This window comes from Lates calcarifer, linkage group LG14 (genome assembly GCF_001640805.2).
Source record: "Lates calcarifer isolate ASB-BC8 linkage group LG14, TLL_Latcal_v3, whole genome shotgun sequence".
NCBI lineage: Eukaryota > Metazoa > Chordata > Actinopteri > Centropomidae > Lates > Lates calcarifer.
The window spans coordinates 335,926-359,313 of NC_066846.1; the positions used below are offsets into that span (position 1 = coordinate 335,926).

General features: G+C 39.5%; 1 protein-coding gene across 1 annotated transcript; it reads right to left on the minus strand.

Moving 5' to 3' along the window:
- Position 1: 1 nt before the first annotated feature.
- Positions 2 to 23,388, minus strand: cd99l2 (CD99 molecule-like 2). The gene is made up of 10 exons (XM_018693916.2): positions 22,891 to 23,388; positions 15,209 to 15,250; positions 13,242 to 13,286; positions 12,581 to 12,706; positions 11,522 to 11,602; positions 10,008 to 10,076; positions 9,855 to 9,908; positions 9,594 to 9,713; positions 9,341 to 9,406; positions 2 to 6,725 (listed from the first exon to the last, which is right to left on the minus strand). The coding sequence occupies exons 1-10, from the start codon at positions 22,958 to 22,960 to the stop codon at positions 6,664 to 6,666; spliced, it is 735 nt and encodes a 244-aa protein (XP_018549432.1). The 5' UTR covers positions 22,961 to 23,388; the 3' UTR covers positions 2 to 6,663.

Sequence of the window (23,388 nt, forward strand, 5' to 3'; positions counted from 1 at the left end):
GTCTTTTTCTTGTCTTTTCAAACTGTTTATTTCATTGGTTTCATATTACTAACACATACCGGTAACATATTGCCAGAGAGTTATCATAGTGGAATAAGAGAGAAAGCAGAGCTCACCATTACACTTAAAGCAATGAAGACTGTTCAACATACAGTTGACAGAAATACATACAAAGTTCAACATATTTAAGCTACAAGTAAGTGTGTATACAGATTGAAGGGAAAAGCATGCATCAAGTGTGTTCTGGATAAGTGTGTATGTGTTGTACCTGACAGGCAGTCTTACAAAGCCATCCCTCAAATGCCACATAATTAATCCTTTAGATGGTCTCCCTTTTTTTAATTTCTTAAACTGGGAACAAGATGTGACTTGGTTTTCAGTGGAATCTATTTCTGACTCAAAAAGTGAAGTTGCAGGATCTTGGCTGGCTTTGCTTGGCACAGTGACAGGTGCTAGAATAAGAGGAAATGCTTTGCAGGCACTGGAGTGTACTGGAGGGAGAGAACAGTCAAAAGTGGTAGCATCTTTGATAGGCAGTCAGTGTCATGAGACAACATCCACACAAGCTATCTTCACTGTAGAAGAACCCAGGCACAGTTGTCATATAATATACACTACTGATTCCAGTTTGGACACCAATGAAATGTTTTACAAAGCGAACTAACAGAATAATCCAGGTTTATTATCAGCTAGCCTAGTTTACTTGGAACATTCAGTTTAGAAGTCTTGCAATCCTCAAAAAAAAAACAAAAAACAAAACATGATCCTGGACGGGCTTAAAGTCAAGATTACAGCAGTCCAGGGTCCAGTGCTTCCTACAAGGAGCTAGCTTGGTTTGATTGTTGATGATTTGACACAAGCCTGAATATTTCAGTCTCTCAGAACTGTCAGAAAATTTATCTGGAACTGTTGTTGTTGTTGCCAAAACCTGAGTAGGTGGAACGTCTTCAGGATAGAAAGATATTTGACATACAATTTAATGTCCTCCTTTAATCTGCTATGTGACAGATGTAGCAGGGTCAAACCTTAGCTTTGAATGAACACTTACTGTCAGGCAATCATGAGTCCAATCATATGATCAATACTCAGCTGATCATTTAACATCAAAGCATGGTTTCAGGTCTTTCTAACCTGTTGTCATTCTAAGTCTTTATAACTTAATGAACAAGATTAACAAATCTAAAACTATTTGGTTAGCTAGATGAGAATAGACCGGATCATTTTAGCTGGCTAACATCATGTTAGTCTCCAATAGTTGTGTCACATCAGAAGCACATTTACAGTATCAATAATAATAATAATAATAATAATAACACCAATCCTATGCCTTTATTTTTGCACTATGGGCTTTGCTGGTATCCTGTTGTTTTTGGTGCGACTAATACTGCTCTTAGAAGCAAGATTTTATTAGAAATCCTATAATCCAATATATTAACTTATAAATTATTGATTATAAACTATAAATATTTAATATTATTCCAATTGATTCCAGAAATTTCCAGATGACTGTACTCTCCTTTCTCTATGAAATGATCAAGCTGCTTCAAGCTCTCTATGTGGTTGAAATAAACACTGGTGTCTTGATGAGCTCCATTTAAAAGGCCAAGTTATATCGCCATGACAACCTTGTTTTTTTTTTGTTTTTTTTTTTGTTGTTGTTGTTGTTTTTTGCAGGCTTTGTAAAACACTTCCCACCTGCATATGTTCCCTAACTGGAGACAAACAGTGACTGGAGCTTCCACAGATCCATCTTTCATTCACCTGCCAACTGTCTCCCAGCCTAATGCACACATTCACAGTATCTTTTCCAGCCAGGTGGCTGGCGTGACCAAAGTCCAAAAGGATAATACCCCACCAGAGTCTACAACTGTCTAAACACCAAATCATTTACACTGGGCAAAGACCCTAGCTGGGTTAAGCTGCTACAGGGCATGGGATATAAAACTGCTACTTTTTGCTAGTTGGCAGTCCAGCCTTGGACCACACATGACAGGGCTGTGGCAGCATTAAATTGTACTAGTATTCATTTTTTCAAGTCAGTCTAGTACACTGCAAACATGGAATTACAAGAAAGTAAAAAGCCTTATTTCTGGAAAATTAGTCCTATGTTTTAGTAGAAAGTAATCTTGTCAAGCTGTTTTGCATTAGAAGAGTCCTGTCATCTTAAGAAAATATATATAACTTTGTCTTAATAACATCCCTGCTCGTATTGATGTCAGTTTAACCAGTAACAAGCTACATGTGTAATATTCGAGCAGAGGAACAAGATTGTTTTCCTTTAAGAATCTTATGAATATACATGACTTTGAGTAATTTGGTTTGCTAGAATTTTTTTCAATATTATTGTTTGGGCTTTTTGCCTTTATTGAAAGAACAGTGAAGAAGACAGGAAACGGGAGTGAGAGTAGGGGAATGACATGCAGTAAAGGTCTGGCTGGATTGGGAGTCAAACCGGGGACCAGCTGCGCAGGGCACAAAGGCCCATGTGGTACGCACCCATGTTGTGGCCCGTGTTGCCCCACCTTTGCTGGAATTCTTAAAACAAAATCAAACCACTGAACCATAAGACCATAATGGACAATAACATTAAGGTTGAGACTTCACTCCAGCAGCCCTGGTTCAAATCCAGACCCGGCCCTTTACTGCATGTCATCCACTCTCTCTCCTTTGCTTTTGTTGTCTTTCTCTCTCTGTCCCTCTCCCTCTTGCTTCCTCTTGCTTGGCTTGACTTTTATGCTAGTTTTGAGAACAGCCAAGCAAACCCCACCTTTTTTTTCCAATACAAGACAGTTTAATTATATTTGAGAATATTTGGCTTCTTTCTGTTTTTGCAGTGTAACCAGCTGGAAACAGCAGTATTACAGGTGTTTCAGGTGTGCACATTAAATCTTACACAGGTGCCAACAGCCACAATACCAATAATAACTGAGTCATTCACACACTATGTATCTAAATGATAATTGTACAGGTAATTGTGCTGTGTTTTAATGGATGTAAGAAGGACACTCTGCATTCTAAGCCTCCATCTAAACATCAAACTCATTCAAATGTTGCACTTCTGTGTTATTCACATTCAAGCCCAGATTCAAGCCTTTTTCTTCATAACTATTTTAAGACCTTGTTCTTACAAACAGATAATTTAACCTCAATACACAGAGGCAAAGTAAAGCTCAATACGTGCTACATCTTTGGTGAGTTTGCATTTTTGCTACAAGCCAAAGGTTTTTGCTATGGCACATATTTAATACATTCAGTAAGCACAAAGGTTTGTTTGTTAGGTTTGTATGTGTTTTGTGGGAAGTTCAGATATGAGCAACCTGAGCTCAATACAACAGTAGCACCCAAGGGAGTTATTACCAAGCCACCCAAGAAAGGTGAAAACACTGGGTGTTGCTGAGCTCAGGCACATCAGGCATAGATGTTGGATGAAACCACAGAGTCCCTGTGAGACCGTGCAGGGTGTAAGGCAAAGAGAGAAACACCAATTCAGTTATAGCTCAGGGCAGAGAGCTTATCCATGCATGACTCCTATAAAAACCATGTTAGACAGCTTTAAGAAAAAGTAAACCTCTGTATTTAGTCATGGCTGTCAAGATTACATCTTGATGTAAAATGGTCATGAGCAACAGAAAAGTAAAGAGTTGTTTGACTGTTTTTAATCGCAGTCCTGCTGCTCCTTATAAAAGGTTTTAAAAATTCCTCTAAAAAGCACAGGTGTCTGATTTTGTAATCTGAGCGCATAATGAATTTGTCCTGCTGATAATAAAAGTGATAAACTGTGTGCCATTGACCAACAACTGTCTGTAGTTTATTTGCCACAGACAGAGGCCTGTCTTTGTGCAGTCAGGCCTGTGAGCACAGCATCGGATTACCAAGCCTGACTCAAGTGTTCAAGGACTCTGAGAGAGTGACACAAAGGGATTGTGGGTACAAGCAGCTGCTTTTGCAAGGCAACATGGGGGAGACCAGGGTGTGGTATTAATGTAGGATTGCTGTATTGTATCAGATACGTAACACACTCTAAAAGCCACCAACACTATTTACAGCTCATACAACACATACTCTCTCAGTATCTGAAATAATGTAAAGACAACTGTCTCTCAGGCCAGAGGCCAAAATCCAAAATCCTTCACACATTCACCTCTGTGGAAATACACACTGACTATCAGACACTACTCAGGTCATTAACTGTGCATGATGGTAGCTAGTTAGCAGTTACTGTGAAAGCCAACGTCATGTCATGTGTGCATTAGTGTGCTTGCTTTGTTATTCCTAACACTAACATACTAACATCATTTAAGGTAAGCAGAAGCAATTTCAACTAACAGAGTGCTACAGTATTTTTAACCCTAACAACCAGATGCAATGACACAATCACCTTTCATTTTCTGAGAAGGTGGAAACTGTCAATCTGTAAATCTTTCCCTTCACTATCTTCTGTCACACATGACATGAATGCAACATTATCTTAAATTGCAGTGTGGGATCATTTAAATCCACTTAATATGGTTGATTGATTATCACTAAAGATTTTGAGTAGTGCTATAAAATGACAGACAGTATAAAAAACAGTGAATGATTTCAGTCGCAGCCCAGGTCTTTCAGATAAAAGTTCTCTTGTTCAGGAACACACAAGACTCCAGGAGTCTTTAGGAAAACAAAGTGTTTGCAGAACACCACAAACTCACTCATCAAGAAGCAGTTACAAAAAGTGACGCTATTAGGAAAAAACAAGTTGAGTACAAAATGTAAAAAGAGCAGGCAAGCAGCAGACACACACACACACACACACACACACACACAAGAGTATCATCTAATTTGGAGCATAAACATGCTCTTATACACTGCTATCAGTACAAACACAGAACTGCACACAATAATATGTACCAGTACACCTTCCTAAAAGAACTCATCATGACACTAGTCAAGATCCTAAAGCAAACTACTGCTGCTTCATCTACACAACTAGAGCAGAATCCTATTTGTTAAATGCATGTTATCTTCCAGTGTTGCCTCTGTGGCAGTGCAAATTGATTCACATTCCTGTTTGACTTCATACATCACTGATCCTTCATTCCTTATCTGGCATTCTACCACTGTCACCACTTGTCATCTTTCCACTCCTGTAAATCTTATACCCATGGTGGCCATTTAATGAGGCTGAGTTCAAAGGAACCTTGTAGGCCTCTGTAAGCTCCAGACAAATGAGCTCATCAGATCATCTCACAGCATCTGAAAGGCTCTCTCTGATGGTAAAATCAGTCAAATCAGTCTGTAAGTCACTGCACAGTGACTGGCCAGTGGGATACAACCAAGAGAACAGCAGCTCCTATGTTTGGATAAGATGCAACTGCTTCTAAAGAAAACTCTTTAAATTGTTGTCTTTGTCACTTGTGTGATGATGGAAATGATGGCCACCATGGGATAAAGGTCAATATTCAATTCTGCACACACTGGCACCTCAATGCTAACACTATAAAACACAGTCAAACATTAATAGCTAATATGTAGCAGTTGTATCCTCAACAAAAGTCATATTTCACATTTATTTCCACGTACCTTGTCACAGTCTGCTTCTTTTGAGCAAAGTGCTCTGATAGATCATCACTGTGAGGATCCCATCAAATTCACAGAGGGCAAAATAGATGTGTATTTTTAAGCTCAAACTACAGAACTGATTTAGCTAGATGCCTTATTTTTCCCCACTGCAAAAAGAGCAAATCTGACTAAGGCAGCTTTGTACATTAAGACAGACAACATGAGCAACATGGAGCAATTAATAATGTGAGCAGTGGTTACCTTGCAGTAACCCCAGGTCTATGAATATGTACCTTGCTCACTGAATTAATCAAGTAACTGTGAAGCCCATTAAAAAGCAATACATGTACTGAGTGGGTTAAATTGTAACTAAGACTATCAGAAAACTTCAGTAAGATCTGATCTTTTAGTAACAAGGAGCATTATTTTAGTGAAGTGAAATTTATATTGTTAGTATCATTATTACATGATGTGAGTTAAGTTGTCTGAGTACGGGCTTTATAGTTCAACATGTTACTTCCCTTGCAGAGTAATAACTGTCTATTTTGACAACGTATCACTACATTATCTACTAATTGGCCATTTGCACATTTTATCACAACATTTCACAAGTGATTTCATAGTTGCAACAAGGCTTTGAAACAGAAATGTGGAGACTAATACTCTCTACACAGCTGTGGAGAGTCTGACCTCCTGGATTCTGCAACATGTTTTTGTGTTCTTTCCAGTTTTTTCACTTGATGAGTCTGGAGCTCAGCAAATGTTACAGCTGATGCCCCAGCTCACAACCAACATTGTTAGTATTCAAAGAGTAAACAATAAATTACTATGTACACATATATTTGGAAAGGTTCAATACAATGTTGGCCAAGTTTACAGCAGAGAATAAAAAAAAAATCTGTGTTCACATTCAGCGTAGAAGGACTTCAAATCCCAGTTTCTGCAGCACAGAGCTGCATGATCAATATGGACATGCTGCACATGCTACAGAATAGACGGTCTGCCCTGTAGCATGGCTGTGTTTGTGTGTGTGTGCATGTGTGTGCCTGTGAGTGTGTGTGTGGGTGGGGGGGTTAGGGGGTAAGGAAAGTGGACATGTAGGTTGTGTATTTGTGTATGTGTGTTTTACACAGCATTCTCTTCAGTGGGAGGCTCAGCATTGGGTGGCTCCAGGAGAGTCTGTTGGACTACAAAGACAAAACATAATCTCTATCAGTGATTTCAAAATGACACTGCACCTGCAGGTAATATTATTATTTCATTAGTTTATGTATAAGGGCAACACACAATCAACAATCAATCAATAAATCAACACTTCCTCAAATTTGTCAGTGTTGGCCAACCAGCTTCAGCTGCAGTCCTTTACAAAGTCCAAATGCACTGTTACATGCAGCCATGCAAAGCAGTATAGAGCAACAGAACACACTGTTGGAATTCACATTTTGCACACATTAGCCATGCAAATGAGACGCAATAAAGTAACTGATAGTATTGACATTACTAGAAATAGTTTAAAAGTTAGTAAAACAGTAAGATAACACATTAATCACATAAAACGTCTAGCACAGATTCCTAAGACATAACTGTAAAAATATTAATACCACATAAATATTACACACACACTCCCTAACAAAACCTAGGGTTAGAGTAGAACTCACTGACTTCAAGTTTTCACTAAAACATGCATCTCATTTTTTTAGAATGTGACTGATGATTTTCAGCTGGGTTTTTAGGTTCCCTGTTGAGCAGTTTGGTCTCTGATGGTGAGGTCACATCAGAATACTGAATGTATTCCACAGCTGCTGGTTCTGCTGCAGATTATTTCCTCTAAATGACACTGATAGTGTAGAATGTTTGCGCTGCACTAGATTTTTGCATTTTTCCCATCTACATTTCGCCAGTATTTTTATTTTATAAATGATGGCCAATCTTTGAATCAATGAACTGTAACTGTACTGACTCAGCTTTGTATCTGCCTCTCTTGTAGTGTTATTTAAAATTATTTTCAACTGAGCAGCGTGTTCTGTATAACTTACAGTGTAGAAGAGTGACAGCAGATACAGGAAGGTACGCTAGAGCAGTGGCTCCCAAAGTGGGTCTTTTTCATATTTGCGTGTGTTTGCCCAGGTGAGAATAGTCACAAGCTATTTGACTATCTACACCAAGTCTGCCCCCTGGCTCCACAGTGTTGTATTATCAAAAGTACATTGACAAAATGCTTCCCTTGGGCAACATTATCAAGAATCACTCCATAAATTTCCATTGTTATGCAGATGATACACAGCTTTATCTGTCAGTGAAGCCTAATGAAACCAATCAGTTAACCAAACTTCAGGCTTGCCTTAGAGACATTAAGACTTGGATGACCAGCAATTTTCTACTACTGAACTCAGACAAAACTGAAGTCATTGTAATTGGTGCCAAACACCTCAGAAATACATTTTCTAATGACAGATTATGCTAGACAGCATTGGCCTGGCTCCCAGCTCCACTGTAAAGAATCTGGGAGTCATCTTTGATCAGGATATGTCCTTTAACTCACACATAAAACAAACTTCTAGGACTGCCTTCTTGCTGCCCCAACAAGTCTCTAAAGACTCTGCAGCTGATTCAAAATGCTGCAGCACCATTACTGACAGGAACTAGGAAAAGAGACCACATTTCACCTGTGTTAGCCTCTCTACAAATCCAGTCTCTCTCTTTCCACAGTATGTATTCATATCCCATAATTAACTCAGTATCTCCCCTTTCCTGTAGTATTGTGCTCTCCCGTCTCTGTCTCCCTCCTTCTGTCTCTTTCTGCAGGTATTTCTTCCTCTGGAGCTGTAGAGTCTGATCTGTGATGACAAGTCTCCTGCTGCTCCTACAACTCCACTCAACACCTGCTGCTATTAAGACTTTGGTCATTACCATTATTACCTCTTCTGTATTATTGATACCACTTTACATTTTTACATGGAATCTGCACTATGCTATGTTCTCCTGTCACTATTTTCTACCCCACTCTCTCCCCCTCCCCCCCTCTCTCTCTCTTTCTCAATCCAACCGGTCAAGGCAGATGGCCGCCCACCCTGAGTCTGGTTCTGCTCGAGGTTTCTGCCTAGTGCTTGCTCATGGTGGGAACTCTCTGTAATTATAATATAATTATATATGTAATTATAATAAAGAGTATGGTCTAGACCTGCTCTATATGAAAAGTGCCTTGAGATAACTTCTGTTGTGCTTCAGCACTTTATAAATAAAATTGAATTGAATATTTTTTAAAGGGCTGCTGGTCATTCCATCTGACCATCACACAGACATTCAGTGTTGTATGAGGCCTGAGGGCAGTGCTGAACAGGAATTCATACATTGTTCATTTATACCAGCTGAGGCTATCTGAGAACTTGGTTGTCTGTATGCTGAGCTGAATCACAGCTCTGTTAACCTGACTTTCTCTATCCTTCATTTCAGACACAGTCTCACAAGCTTTGCTGTCACAGTCTTTAAGAAGACCACCATACAACAAGGAAAAGATTGTCTCTCACTGTGATCACTTTACAGTTGTTTGATGGTTCTGCATCACTGATCACTGTGGTCTGATAACTGGCATCAAACACTCTGTAAACCCAGACTGCAGACTTTTCACTGCATGTCTCCCTCTGTCACTCCTGCCACTGGTGACAGTAGTGACAGTAACTCCACCAGTTCAAGGGATTTTCCATAAAGATATATTGTTAATGTTTGGGACCACTACAGTAATAGATGAGACTGACAAAAGTGTATAGTAGCTGTATGTAGAGTGCAGTGTGCATGTGTCTACCTTGTGGTTCTGTAGCCACCACAGCTTCAGGATTCTCAGCTTTCACCATGTCAGTGTTGAGGCTCTCTGTTAGAAGATAAGAGCACATTTACTGAGTATCAACATGTAGTGTGCTGTACTACACTGATACTGTGCTGCTGCCACTTATTGAATGCATTGTAGTTGTAGAAGCACTGTAGTCACACACTGATGAAGACAACTCCCTCAGAGACTGATTCCTCAACAAACCTTGATCATAATGTAAAAGCCTTACGTTGTATACCGAAGCACAGCTTCTTCTTCTGATAGGAGATGTAACTGCTGATTGCACCCACCAGTGCCATGGCAACTGCACTAACAATCCCTGCAATGGTGCCCACCTCTGCTGTGGTCTCTAGACACACACACACACACACACACACACACACACAACACACACACACACACACACACACACACACACACACATACAGTAAGCTTAGGCAGCCAGATAGACACACATTTATGAATTATCACTACAGACAGAAAAACCCACCATTGTTGTCATCATACTGGTTAATCTGATCACTGTCATCACTTGGATGTCTGACTGTGGAAACGGAGTAACAGACAATTAAGAATTACATGAAGTGTATTGACCTCTATGTAAGTAATACATGATTTTTTTTTACAAAAGTTCAAACATTACCTTTTCCTCTGTCGGGTTTGTAGGTATCATCTTTACTAACATCAATCAGATCACTGTCAGAAAATCCACCTGAAAGACGAGACAGAGATGATCACTGCACTGAAGATGAAGAATGAAACAACTAAATGCTAAATATTAACTTAAAAAATGCTTCTTCATCTGCAGGAATTTTCATTCATAGGATTGTTTCAGTGATTATGTGATTCAGTTTTTTGTTGGGTCGATGGTGATGAAGCTGCTCCTTTGTGTTTTCATTTCAGGTCACTGGGGGATCATCAGGCTCAAAAATAAAATGCATGTGAGAATTGAAACATTCAAATCATCCATCTGGAATTCCATGAGGAATGTCAGCATAAACTGGTGATTTTTGCAAAACAAATTATTTTCACAAGATATCAGATGTACTGTTACTCTTCATGTAGTACATTGCATGTCTTCTGCTACACTTAACATTTCTAAATCAAGTCCACTGTATCAAGTTTAAAGTGACTTATAGCCTGACCAACACTGGATTTTTGACATTGACACTGATATCTCAGCCAACAAAACACACACTGACAAGAACATATAGTAAATGACATCAAATCTCTTTTTGCACCTCTGGATGGCAATGTCTTGTTACATTAGCATACAAGACAGTGCATTTAAAAATGTAATCATCAAGTCCTACAGCTTATGATTAAATCAGAGTATTATTATTAATAATCATGGCATATTTAATCCACAGAATTGAGATCACCTCAGATATCCACATAAGAGAGATTATTTCATTAAAGAAATATAGAAAGAAATAAAGAACAGAAAATGTTATCATAAAATGACTCTTAAAATAACTTGGGAAGTATTTCTAGGAGAGGACTCTGTCAGCAGAGTGGAGCTGATGATGAGCAACAGATGAAAACAACATGCTCCCCTTCTTGGAGAGAAATTACTTGGAAGAGTCTTCTTTAGTTCTTCTGTATCACTGGACAACAGAGTACTAGTACAATTAGACTTTGTGGTGGAAACTAAAGCATTTTGTACAGCAGTCTATTCTAGCCCCGGAATCTGCATAGGGAAACATGGCATACTAGTTCAGAGGCATAACAAGTTAATACCATGATGATAAAGGTGTTTACGGTCTTTTAAAATGCTGTAGCCCCACAGTAATGTTAACTTGTAACTGAAGTGAAGCGGTAGACACACTATATAAATAGTCTTAGTCAACTGTTAATTCAAACAGATATTTTGAAAAAAAGCCCTAAACTGGCAAATGATGGAAAGAATGTTCAGCCTTATGATGAAGTGATGTTCTCTGACTATGTTTCTGGACAGGAGAATGGTATTGTTGTACTGTATTGCTGCTTGCACCTACACATTTTTGCATCTTTGGCTCCACTTTGGACAAAATAGCATGTGATGGATGCATGTGGGAGAGTTGGAGAACTTGAATAGAGACGCAGACGCATGTAAGAAGTCCTAAACTATGAGATGGCAAAAAGAAATTACTTGTTCACTCTCACACTCCCACCCACCTCCTTGCCCCTTGTTCTTCTCCTTGCCACCAATGTCATTGTTGGGGTCCAAGGCATCAGCCAGGTCAAAGCCATTATCAACTGTAAGGGTCAAAAGGTCAATGATCAATGTTATCATAAAATAAAGGTGAAATCAGGAGCTTAAAAAAAATCTGTCATGGGAAGCACAGGAATGTTATGTGAGGCTGTACTAAGGGACCAAGGTGCTTTAAGTTAAACGCTAATGCCAACATGTTAATATACTCATGATCACAATGCTAACATGCTAATGTATAGCAAATGTGTTTACCATGCTGCTAAGATTTGCTCATCAGAACTTAACACAAAGTACAGCTGAGGCTGATGGGAGGTCATAAACCAAAGTACTGGGGGTGTTAGATGAAAAATGACAGGATCACCAAAATCCTCTCTGGGAACATGAATGTCGATCAAAACTTCAAGGCAATCCTCTCAACAGTTGTCAAGATATTTTAGGCTGTGCCAAAGTGGTGGACTAACCAACCAACACATATCACCATCGTCCGGTTCTGCTCGAGGTTTCTGCCTCTTAAAAGGAAGTTTTTCCTTGCCACTGTCGCCTAGTGCTGCTCATGGTGGGATCTGTTGGGTCTCTCTCTGTAAATACCTATTTTAAAGAGGACGGTCTAGACCTGCTCTATATGAAAAGTGCCTTGAGACGACTTTTGTTGTGATATGGCGCTATATAAATAAAAGTGAATTGAATTGAACTTAGAGCCACACTGTAGCAAGGCTAAAAAGAGAAAGTGTTCCAAGCACAGGTTCCAGTTCCAGAGTGGTGAGTAGAACACAATTCTGTTGTTGTATTGATGAAATTACTGCTGAGAATTATACATTATCCTGACTGTATGAAAACAACAAGTAAACACAGAGGAACTGTTGACTTCACATTAACACCAAATTTTAAAAAAGTAGATCTCTCTATTTAAATATATTGTATATAAAACAGGATCTATTACAGACCTGCTTCTAATGTACCTAGTTCCCTCTGCAGCTGAGGTACAGACCTCAGGAGGAAAGCTGAGGGGTGTGTTCTCTCACCTGGTTTGGGTTTGGGGTTGGCTGGGGCCTTGGTACCTGTGGGGACTTTAGGAATAACCTTGGATGGGGCTTTGGTGGTGGTGGTGGTAGTGCCACTGACTTTAGATAAATCATCCTTATCAAGATCTGCAGACAACATTGACAGCACTGTGTTTGAGTACAATGATATAAATACATAATCATCCACAGTCTTCAGTTATGACAACTTCACTGTAAAATGTTAGGCACAGGTTTACAAGATCTGTCTAAAAATGGTCATAGTTGGGGCAGAAAATACAAAATGCAAGGCAATGCTGCATAAGGAAATCGTGTCAGAAAGTCAAATCTAAACCAAGTAAAATAAGTTATCTGTTACTGTCAACAGACTGGTGATTACCTTCAAACTACAGTGTTCAAAAACCAGCCAGACCAGCTGAAAGGGTGGGAATATGCCCTTTCAGTTCATTAAAAAATAGATTATTTAATTTGTGGAATATAGCACTGTCATGGGTGATCTCATGCCGCTCTACCCAAAAACTAAAATCCTGCTCCAGAGTCCCTCACATCAAATAAAACATTTTGGTCTAAATCTTTGATTGCACTGGTTCACTCTAAAAATGACCCTGTCAATGAACATAAGATGACATGGTCACTGTATCAGCAGCTGCTGTGTGGTGCTTACCTCCTCCTGTTCCTCCTGATATTGGTCGATCTGGTTCAGGGGTCACTGTGGTGAAAGTGAGAAATGAATTATGTGTTATATTCCTATAATCATATAAAGTGAATTCATTAGCACATCGAGCACTCTGCCCTCTGTATACACAGAGAGGAGGTAGAGAGGGTAGAGAGCTTCACATTTCTCAGTGTGCACATCTTGTCTGACCTCACCTGGATCACACACATTTTCTCTTTTTCAGTTCTTTCTCTCTCTCCCTCTCGGCTCAACCAGGTGTCCTGCAACTTCATAATATTTCAGCAGTGACAGTAATATTTACGTGGTGAGCTGCTGCTACAAAATGTATGAAGCGAAAACACTGCAGACAGACACTGTCAGCCAGAGCCAGTCACACTGCCTGCAAAATGTTTCTATTGAGCAAAATGAATGAAAACCAATGGAAATCCGACAGTTTTCTAGTAATAATGAAATACAGATCCTGTAATTAAGGGATCATATTTGTAATTATGAGATTTAGATTTTGCAGAGTCTGATCTGTGATGACAAGCCTCCTGCCTCCTGCTCCTACAACGCCACTCAACACCTGCTGTTATATTTAGAAATGATTAGTACTGCTTCTACTATTACTGCTACTATTGCAATTACTACTTATATTGTTATTACTATTATTACCGCCACTGTATAATTGATATTGGTATAATTTACATTTGGTCATACATACACTTTGGTCAAGGCAAAGAGCTGCCCACCCCGAGTCTGGTTCTGCCTCTTAAAAGGTTTTTAAAAGTTTTTCCTTGTCACTGTCGCCTAGTGCTGCTCATGGTGGGAACTGTTGGGTCTCTCTCTGTAATTATAATAATCTAAAGAGTATGGTCTAGACCTGCTCTATATGAAAAGTGCCTGGAGATAACCTCTGTTGTGATCTGGTGCAATATAAATAAAACTGAATTGAACTGACTCGAACAACCTGGTGATATTTTAGGCTGTAGGCTGATTTCTGATTTACTCAAATGGTATTATGGTTCTGAGATAGAATTCTGAAAGATTACTGTACATAACCAACATGTGGAATAATTCGTTCAGCAGGAAAACTCATATTAGAGAATGTATAATGACAGGGGAATAGTCATTCTGGCTGGTCATACAACAGGGGTCAGTTGGAATTATGATTCATCTTAGTTGTGAATTTTTATTTTAAAGAAGCAAGTCTTTTTATTGTTTGCAAGGTACTGATCTTAGATTAAGATTAAGAGAGAGAGATGCAAGCAAAAGAAAGGAAAAACAACTTCACTTAAAGCTACAAGCAATGTTGAATGGGCCCTCACACCCCGTGCCTGTCGGGGGACGTGCAGCTGCAGGGTCCCTGCAGGTCGTGCAACGCAGGTCTGCAACTGCGTGACCGCCAGATGCAGAATTAATGAGTCAGAATCCATGTCCCTTACTCAAATCCAATAGAACACACCCTGGAGTATTTTAAAGCTGAAGGAAGAGCAACAAAATCCCTCCATTAAAGAGCAGCTGACAAGAATGTGGAGAGTCCAGGGGTGTACTCTGTTTTGTTGTATATTGTGTTTGCATGGTTCATTCATCATTCATCAATTATGTGGATAAATGAATGAATATCCAGCATGTGAGCCAGCAGGAATTATATCAGAAACCAGCTTGACATCAAGCCTATAAACTGATGTGAAAATGAATTAGTGGGGTTCCTATGAGAAGCAGAAGCAAGTGACTCTCTCTCTGTCTGTCTGTCTGTCTGTCTGTCTCTCTCTACCTCTATCTCACCAGAGAGAGCACAGGCTTGTGCCATGTTCAAAGTGTAACATGTTCAAAGGGAAACTTAAATTCCCTGAGGGAGTCCTCAGAAAGGGATCAATAAAGTCTGTCTAAGAAAAGTTACAGAGCTGAGCTAAGATATCATCATGGCTAGAAAATACATAAAAGATCCTGAGTAGTGTTGCAATTGTACTTACCATCCAGAGCATCAGCCAGGTCAAAGGAATCCCCAGACAGGACTACAGTCCAGAGTGGACAGAGGGACAGACAGAGGAGAGGAACAGAAGAAACAGAAATGTTATGCTGAATCTGACACATAAAACCTAGAAGGTTTAAACACATGTTGTATGAATGCCTTTAACCCATGCATGGAATCTACATTTGTGGATCGTTCAATTCCATTTTGGGTTATTTTATCATGATAGAGTTCTTCAAACCATTTGGGGGCAGTATAAGTAGATCCATAGCAATAGCAATATTGTAGCACTAGTTACAATCTTGTATTCCAATGCTGAGAGCATTCACACTATGGACGGAATGTTCAAATTCTCCAAAACTTCAGCCTCTTTAAACCTTTACTACTTCAGCATACTTTCACCTAGAAACTTCATTTAAACTTTACTGTCACTGTGTGACATCACCCATTCTAGCCAGTCCTTCAACTTCTTCAGAAATGTTTGTGCTTCACCTCTTCTCCTGCCCACACCTTTCACTTCTCACACACAGTTTATACCTCAGATTGTAGATAATTTTGTGCTCTGTCACACAGTGTGACTCCCTAAGCCATAGGATTTACGGTTTTTGAGGTAGCAGCCTCTGATCACCAAGAGGAACCCTCACCTGCTCCATTGATCTCCATATTATCTGGCTCTCTCTCTCTGTTTGTAAAACAGCCAAACCAGGCCAGTTTTTAAACTGCCATCCTGTGGTCATTTTTCACTTTATCTAGACAAATGACACATGTCTGTGTTCAGTAAAGTCTCCTGGTGCTGGTAGTCACCTCATTTCATTGATAGCAGCTATGTTTTTTTAATCAATAACACAAATTCCAGAGGTGGGTTGAGCCACCTCTCAGTACTGTGTGACTGTGAATGAGGGCCAGCTTACTGCAGCTGCCTGTACACAGGTGATGGACATTTGGTCATTAAGACCTCTTCTGCTCTCTGTGCTGTTCACACACACACACACACACACTCACACACACACACACACACACACACAACACGACCTGCACACACATCATATGTACACACATACACTACCTGACACACACATACATACAACTGACACCTGCACATTAACACATTGGTCATTTTGATTGGTGATTTACCCTAACACACACCTTTCCTTTGAACTGTTTGTCCCTCACCTCCTCTCTCTCTTGCTCTTTCTTTCTCTCTATCACTCTCTCACTCACACACACACACATCCTGCATACTTTCTGCTATAGAAACCATTCAATTATCAAGAGGCTTAAACTATTACCCTTTTTACATTTGTGCTTATTCAGCTTTCTACAACTCTTTACATTTTGCTATTGCAATTTTGCTATTCAACTGAATAGTTCAGCTGTTGGTTTTAACTTTCAGCTTCTGCATCTACCCTCTCTCTCTGCTCATTTCCACCACTTTAATCATTGCTTCAGAAATTACTTTTGATTTCCAACTGACTTCCAACTTCTGTGCTTTTCTTCTTCATTTCAACAATGATTTCAGCCATTTCCAGCACTGCTTCAGCGATCCATTCAGCTCTCAGCATTCACACGCATTTTCCACAGCAAATGCATATTCTTCTTCTTCTTCTTCTTATTCTTATTATTATACACCTGGGCAACAAAAAACACCCGTCAGTCACATTTTCCAATAATTTTGCTCACATGAAAAATGGGTGGGTTCAAATAAAATGTGCTATCTCCTAAGTTGTGTATCAGATCCAGATGTAAATACCTGGAAATAGAAGCTGAAATGTTGATCTTGTCTCATATTCATCTTTTGATGTCAAACCCAAAAATAAAGGAATTGGCCTCACTGTTCCAATACTTTTGGAGTGTATATATATTTGTATTGACAGGAAACTGTGATGAACTCAGAACTCAGATTATATTAAGTTGTTTGAGTAACTTTGTGTAATATAATAGTTGTTAGTGTAACACATTATATTATATTATATTATATTATAATCTCATACATCACATAACCTAAGAGAAAAGTGAATTTTATTAAAAACGAACAAAAGATGGATTTCAATTTCAGCACAACTCTTACTGATAAAAAATCTAGGTAATTTGAATCTAGAATCTAAAATCTAGATTTTTAAAAAAAATAATATTTCATGCATAATAGGGATACTGCAACTGATCTGCAACTGAGCTTATTTTGTAGAGGCTTGACCATTTTAGTAGTCAGCTTCCCTGGCCCTGCTGGTGATTCTGTGTCACTCTGACACAATCCCTAGCCCCAGTGCCAAACTGAGCCCACGGTGAACTAATCCTCTCTGTTTGGTGTCTGGGAGCCCCGTCCAGAGATCATTTACCAGAAAAGACACAAAAGCAAAGACAAACAAAAACTAGCTAACCTCATTGGCCATCACTCTCAGCAGAGTGACGGCCAATGAGGTTAGTAGTGCTCAGCAGAATGTGACTGTAACTGTAATCACATTTCATCATGCTGCTGCATGATGAAATGTGATTAATCCCTTTCTAACCTTAAATTTGAAGAGTGTATATGTGTGTGTGGTGTGTGTGTGTGTGTATGTACACACACACACACATATAAGTGCGACATACAAGTGGCAACAACTGGGATACAAGGAAGCTTGGGAACACTGGAGCCCATTGTTGCAAAATTCATGAATTGAGGTATTCAGGACTGTAAGAAGCAGTGAAAAAAGACTGGAAACTTGGATTTGGAAATTGGGAAAATAGGAATGTCTTTGCCTTCATGAACATTCAGTGCTTATTGAAGAATTCATGAATTGAAGTTTTTATGACTATAAGTGGCAAAGCAGGTCTCAGTCTAAGACTCAAGAGTTGCATGTGAGATGGACACCTTACCATTACTGTCTAACAACTCAGGCTTTGAGTGATTGTGTGTGAGTATACAACATATAGAGTTTTAGCTTTAGCAGTTCTTGAGATATTTATATGTGTCAGTTGTGGCACCTCCTATGGATTAAATCTAATGAAATTTGGTGTGGGTCCAAACAATAGCATTGTGATTGAGTATTCTTTCATTACGTCTGAACCTTTACAACATAAAATGTTGGCCATATAGTCATTATAAACTGTTTCGTGCATAACTTTGAAACTGAATAATGGATCAAAATTCTTTTGACAAATTTTTGTTGGACTGGTCTGGACATGATACATCAAATTGACAATCAGATGGCACCATGGATGGCTGCCTCAGTGTGTTGGTGCACGTTGTCTTTTCTTGTTTTGTTTGTTGTTCCAGTGTTTTGTGTTAGTACCAGGTGATGTTTCACTAGACAAGAGCTTGTGGAGATCAGGGCCACAACCCCTATGGACTTATTACCCACTTTCATTGCTACATCTGTGGAATTACTGGACATTCTGATCAAAGGCCCCCTCACCTTTGCGCACACAGTGAAACACTGGAGGAGAGGGAAGTGCGCTGGTACACTTGTGTGTCTCCGCCAATGTGACATCGCACACCATTACCTGGAATATTTCTCTCTAATGTGCGGTCACTCAGCAACAGGATTAATTCCAGCTGCTGGTGGGGAATAACAGAGACTTTTCTTCATCTTCTGTTGTGCGTCACTGAAACTTGGCTGTGTGGAGTGATACCGGACTCTGTGCTACAGCTAGCAGGCTTCCAACTCTGTAGAGCGGATCGTGACACAGAACTTTCAGGCATGCTTGCCGACCAGATTCTGCGCGCGGAGTGGACAAACCCGGACTCCCTAGTTATCATCCTTGGCCACCTTCACAAAGGCAACCTCACCCACGAACTCCCCAAATACAGGCAGTTTATTAAATGCCCGACCAGAGAGGAGAACAATCTGGATCACTGTAACTACTACAGTAAACAATGCTTATCACACCATCCCCTGTGCTGCAATGAGCCACTCCTACTACGTCATGGCCCACCTGATTCCTGCATACAAGCAGAAATTAAAGCTCTCTAAACCTGTTGTGAGGACCAGAGGTGGACCAGTGGGGCTGTGGAGGATCTTCAGGCATACTTGGACTGTACAGACTGGGATGTCTCAGGACTGCCACCAACAGTCTGGATGAGTATACGGAGGCTGTGACATCATACATCAGCTTCTGTGAGGACTACTGTGTACCATCACGCACAAGGGTGAGTTACAATAACAAACTCTGGTTCACAGCCAAACTCAAACAGATGAGGTTCTAGAAGAAGGAGGCATTTAGGAGTGGGGACGGGTGTAAGGAGTCAAAGTGCAGGTTCAACAAGGCAGTGAAAGAAGCCAAACACCTGTACTTTGAGAAACTACACCACCAGTTCTCAGCTTTTGACTCTGCTTCTGTCTGGAGAGGGCTCAGGCAGATCACTAACTGCAAGCCTAAAGTCCCCCACTCCATGAACGACTCAAGTCTGGTCAACTGCCTGACTGAGTTTCATGCAGCTTGCTAGCATTTGGATACCACGTGCATCAATTATGAGATTGGTGGCAAGTAGGCCTTGACAGGACAGGAATTTGAACCTGGAAACGTTATGTCCTCAGAGAAGGTAACTTACTGATTGCACCACTGGGGACACATGGTTCTCATTCACCGTCTCACATCCTGAAGTAATGACATCACAAGTGTAATAGTGAGATACTCTGCCCATTCAAACATACAACGCTTTGAACAGTCAAAACATTGGTGACAAAGTTACAAAAAAAGAAATCATACATCATTCTGTTGGTTTCATTGTCAATTATTGGGTGAAGTTTAATCAAACGTGTGTGTGCATACAGTACTAAGGCCGGTACAGTCAGTATTATATTGGCAATGCAGCACCTCGTCAGACTGCAGCACAATCTTCAAGGTTCAGCTCTTTGACTGGTCAAATGTCTGTATGTTTGATCAGAGGGAGGCTAGGCTACATTAAACTCTACTAGCACAACACACCCCACATTTTCAACCCAAATGTCAATGATTGAGATCACAAGTCAATAATGTTATAAGAGTGCATAGCTAAATCTGTGGAGTACTCTTTTAAATATGTATGTAAGTTTTTGCTATTGCTATGCAGCCATGGTTAGCATTAATATCTGTTTACTTACAAATCTAGAATAATCGAGCTCAGCATAAAACTTCACTACTTGCCAAGAGCTGTCTCCAGCAATGGAAAGCGACACCAATGTTAACGCTTGTTTGGCTTCCAGTTCTATCATTCTTTTCTACATAAGTTAGCATACTAACCAGCAAGCCTCAGCCCATTCTGTCTCATACCACTTGGTGATAGTGAGTCACTGTAGCATCCAGAACATAAGAGGATGAAGAAGTAGCACTGTCAAGAGGTTATATTCTAACCTCTTGCCATCCAAACACAATGATTGCTAAAGCTCTTGTTAAGTAAACAGCTGTTAATGCTAACATCGTCCATGCAATAATAGCAAAAACTTAAGTATAGCACCTTTTAAGTACAGTTAGGCATATTCATGTGATTACAGCTAATTAAAATCAGATGTTAATTGTTGGTCTGTGACAGGAACTTTGGTATCCTTTGAGAAAAAAATTCTACAAGGCCATCCATCACCCCAGCCTCCATAAGTTTGGTTTCCATATTTCTGCATCTAATTCTGCACACATACATACTGGCTGCATGTGGTCTGAATACAGCCATAGAATAGCTGCCCCAGAGCTGTGATGAACAAGTCAAAGATGTTTTTATTAAGTCTATCAATCCATTATATTTATCAAAACAAGTGATTTTTTTCCATCCATTAATGTCTGAGAGACATCCGTCATTGGTCTCCGCAGTGTCTCCAACATTCATTTGTTGTGGAGTTGGGAGGTGGTGATAGTGTACGGGCAGGAAAAGTAGCAATACCATTGTATACAGAAGAAGTTTAGGGGCTTGTGTAATTTGTTTGGGAAAAGAAAACAGAATTCTGGATTAGGGCTCCATGTGATTTTTTTTTTAATGTTAGAATGGTAGTACTTTGAGAATAAAGTCAGAATTCTTATTTTAAACTCAGTTTGTTCTCTGAATTCTGAGATTTTAGAGTTAGAATTCAAATTGTTTTGTCAAATAAATTTTCACATGACCCTAATCCTCCTCCATAACCCTGTAAAAATACAGGTAGAAATCCTACATTAAAAAAAATTACTCTAGAATCTAGAAGTAACTAATGGCCCTTTTCAGTGTTATAATATTATATATTACTATGGATTATATTTTTGAATTATTACTGATGCATTGACACATACACGTGAGCTGCATTTTAATGTCGCAGCTGGTTGAGGTGGAACAAATTTGACCTACTTTATATAGTGCTGGGTAGTTTAACTGTATAATATTTTATGAATAGATTATATGTTCTTATTATGTTCTTAAATTTCCTTTGGGATTAATTAAGTATCCATCTATCTATCTATGTAAAATCATAAATTGCATAGTAACCTACAACCATAGGATACTACAATAAAGTTCAAGTAAATGTACTTAGTTACTTTCCATCACTGTATCCAACACTTCACATTCTGCTTCCAGATGTGACCATTTCACATTAAATACAGCTCTCTCATTAATGTCATGATAAACTTTTGTGTGTCTGTTATCAGTATTTATTCAGTCACAGTGGGTCTAGCTCTAAAGCATTTGAAGTCTCATGTTACTTTACATAAACAAGATTCTAATCAGTTCCAACCCACACAGCTTTTCAGTTTGGATAAAAGAGAGTACTGGTATAGGATCAATAGTCAGGTAAGGTTTTTAGGTGTGATTCTGGTATCCGCAGCAATTATGTCTACAGAGTCATATCCTGACCACATTATTACCCCCATGACCTCTACAAAAAATTTTACCAATCCACTATCTCACATTAACCTTAAGATAACTATATATACTTAAACAACCTGGCATTTTAAATCTAATGCCTAAAACCAACCTCCAGGCTTAGCAAGACAAAATTCCTTCACATAATTTGCACTGCATATGCATAATGCACAGCACGGCATTTATTGACTGACTATTGTTGCAAAAATATATTAATCCAAAAATTATTGGGCATGAATTGTAATTCCATAACTTATTGTTCACTTTAGAGAGAAATAATTTATATATACATAGAATAGAATAAAATGTAAGGAGCTCCTCCTTGTCTGGATGGTGGTGTTGTAAGGTGGAGGTCACAATGGTCTATTGATAGGTGTTAATAAAGACTGATATCATTTCACTTTTTAAGTGACTGATTTTTCATATTTATCATCACTGAGAGTGACATCATGTTCAGCATGTGCAGCTGTAATCCAGAGAGACAGGTCACTGTGGGTGGTGCCCCATCACTTCTGTAATCTGTAATACCTATCAAATCTAAAATAACTGGACCTACTGCCATTTATACAAAACTATTATACCTATAGAATGATTTATGTAAAAATTGTAAGATGTAAGATGTAAAAATGAATACCAAATCTCTAACAGCTGGTTAACATCGGGATCTATTGTATGAATAATATCTGGGCTCAGAGCAAATGGAGACGCAATAACTGAATATAGGTCTAATAACAAAATCTAGAACGCGTGGATCTGTGATAGCTGGTAAAAAGATAATCATTCAGAGCGGCTCTCTTTATCATCTGCTCCCATGTAGGTGAGCCGCTCTTCGGCCCTGAACCAAAGTGCGGCAGAAAAGCAGAGCACGCGGTTGTACTGATGTGTGCCAGACAAAGCCTCACCTTCCAGCGGCAGCAGCAGCGCCAGCAGCAGACACAGACCCCACAGGGAGCGGTTAGCCATGACCCCCATTTCCTCAAACAAAGGTGCCCAGCAGAAACTGCTAACAGAGCGGTTAAATGGCGACTCCGGTACCGTTAAGTCTGTGTGAACTCTGTCGTTCAGTCTCGAAACCCTAACAGCGAAAGCCGCATTCAAGGCGTTCCCTATGCCAGTCTTTGACGCTCCCACACAGTGTAACTTCCTGCCACACCTTTCAGAATAAAGTCAGCTGCGAAACATTGTATTATTCATTTTTGATAGCAAGACGTACATAGTAAACATAAAGTTTCAATCACTGAGTCGTAAAGTTAAGCCCCCTGGTTTAAGTCCTATCTATCTGATAGGCTTCAGTTTGTACATGTTAACAACTACTCCTCCATGTACACAAAAGTTAGACATGGAGTTCCACAAGGGTCAGTGCTTGGACCAATCCTCTTCACTCTGTATATGCTTCCCTT

Bases quoted from the DNA above. Each gene is read 5' to 3' on its own strand.
- cd99l2 (XM_018693916.2), bottom strand. From the start codon at position 22,960: ATGGGGGTCATGGCTAACCGCTCCCTGTGGGGTCTGTGTCTGCTGCTG. The intron at 13,287-15,208 runs GTAAGTACAATT...CTTTCACCACAG, and splicing joins CCTGGCTGATGCTCTGGATG to TGACCCCTGAACCAGATCGA. The intron at 10,077-11,521 runs GTGGGTGGGAGT...CTCGTCTTTCAG, and splicing joins GAAGAACAAGGGGCAAGGAG to GTGGATTTTCTGACAGTGAT.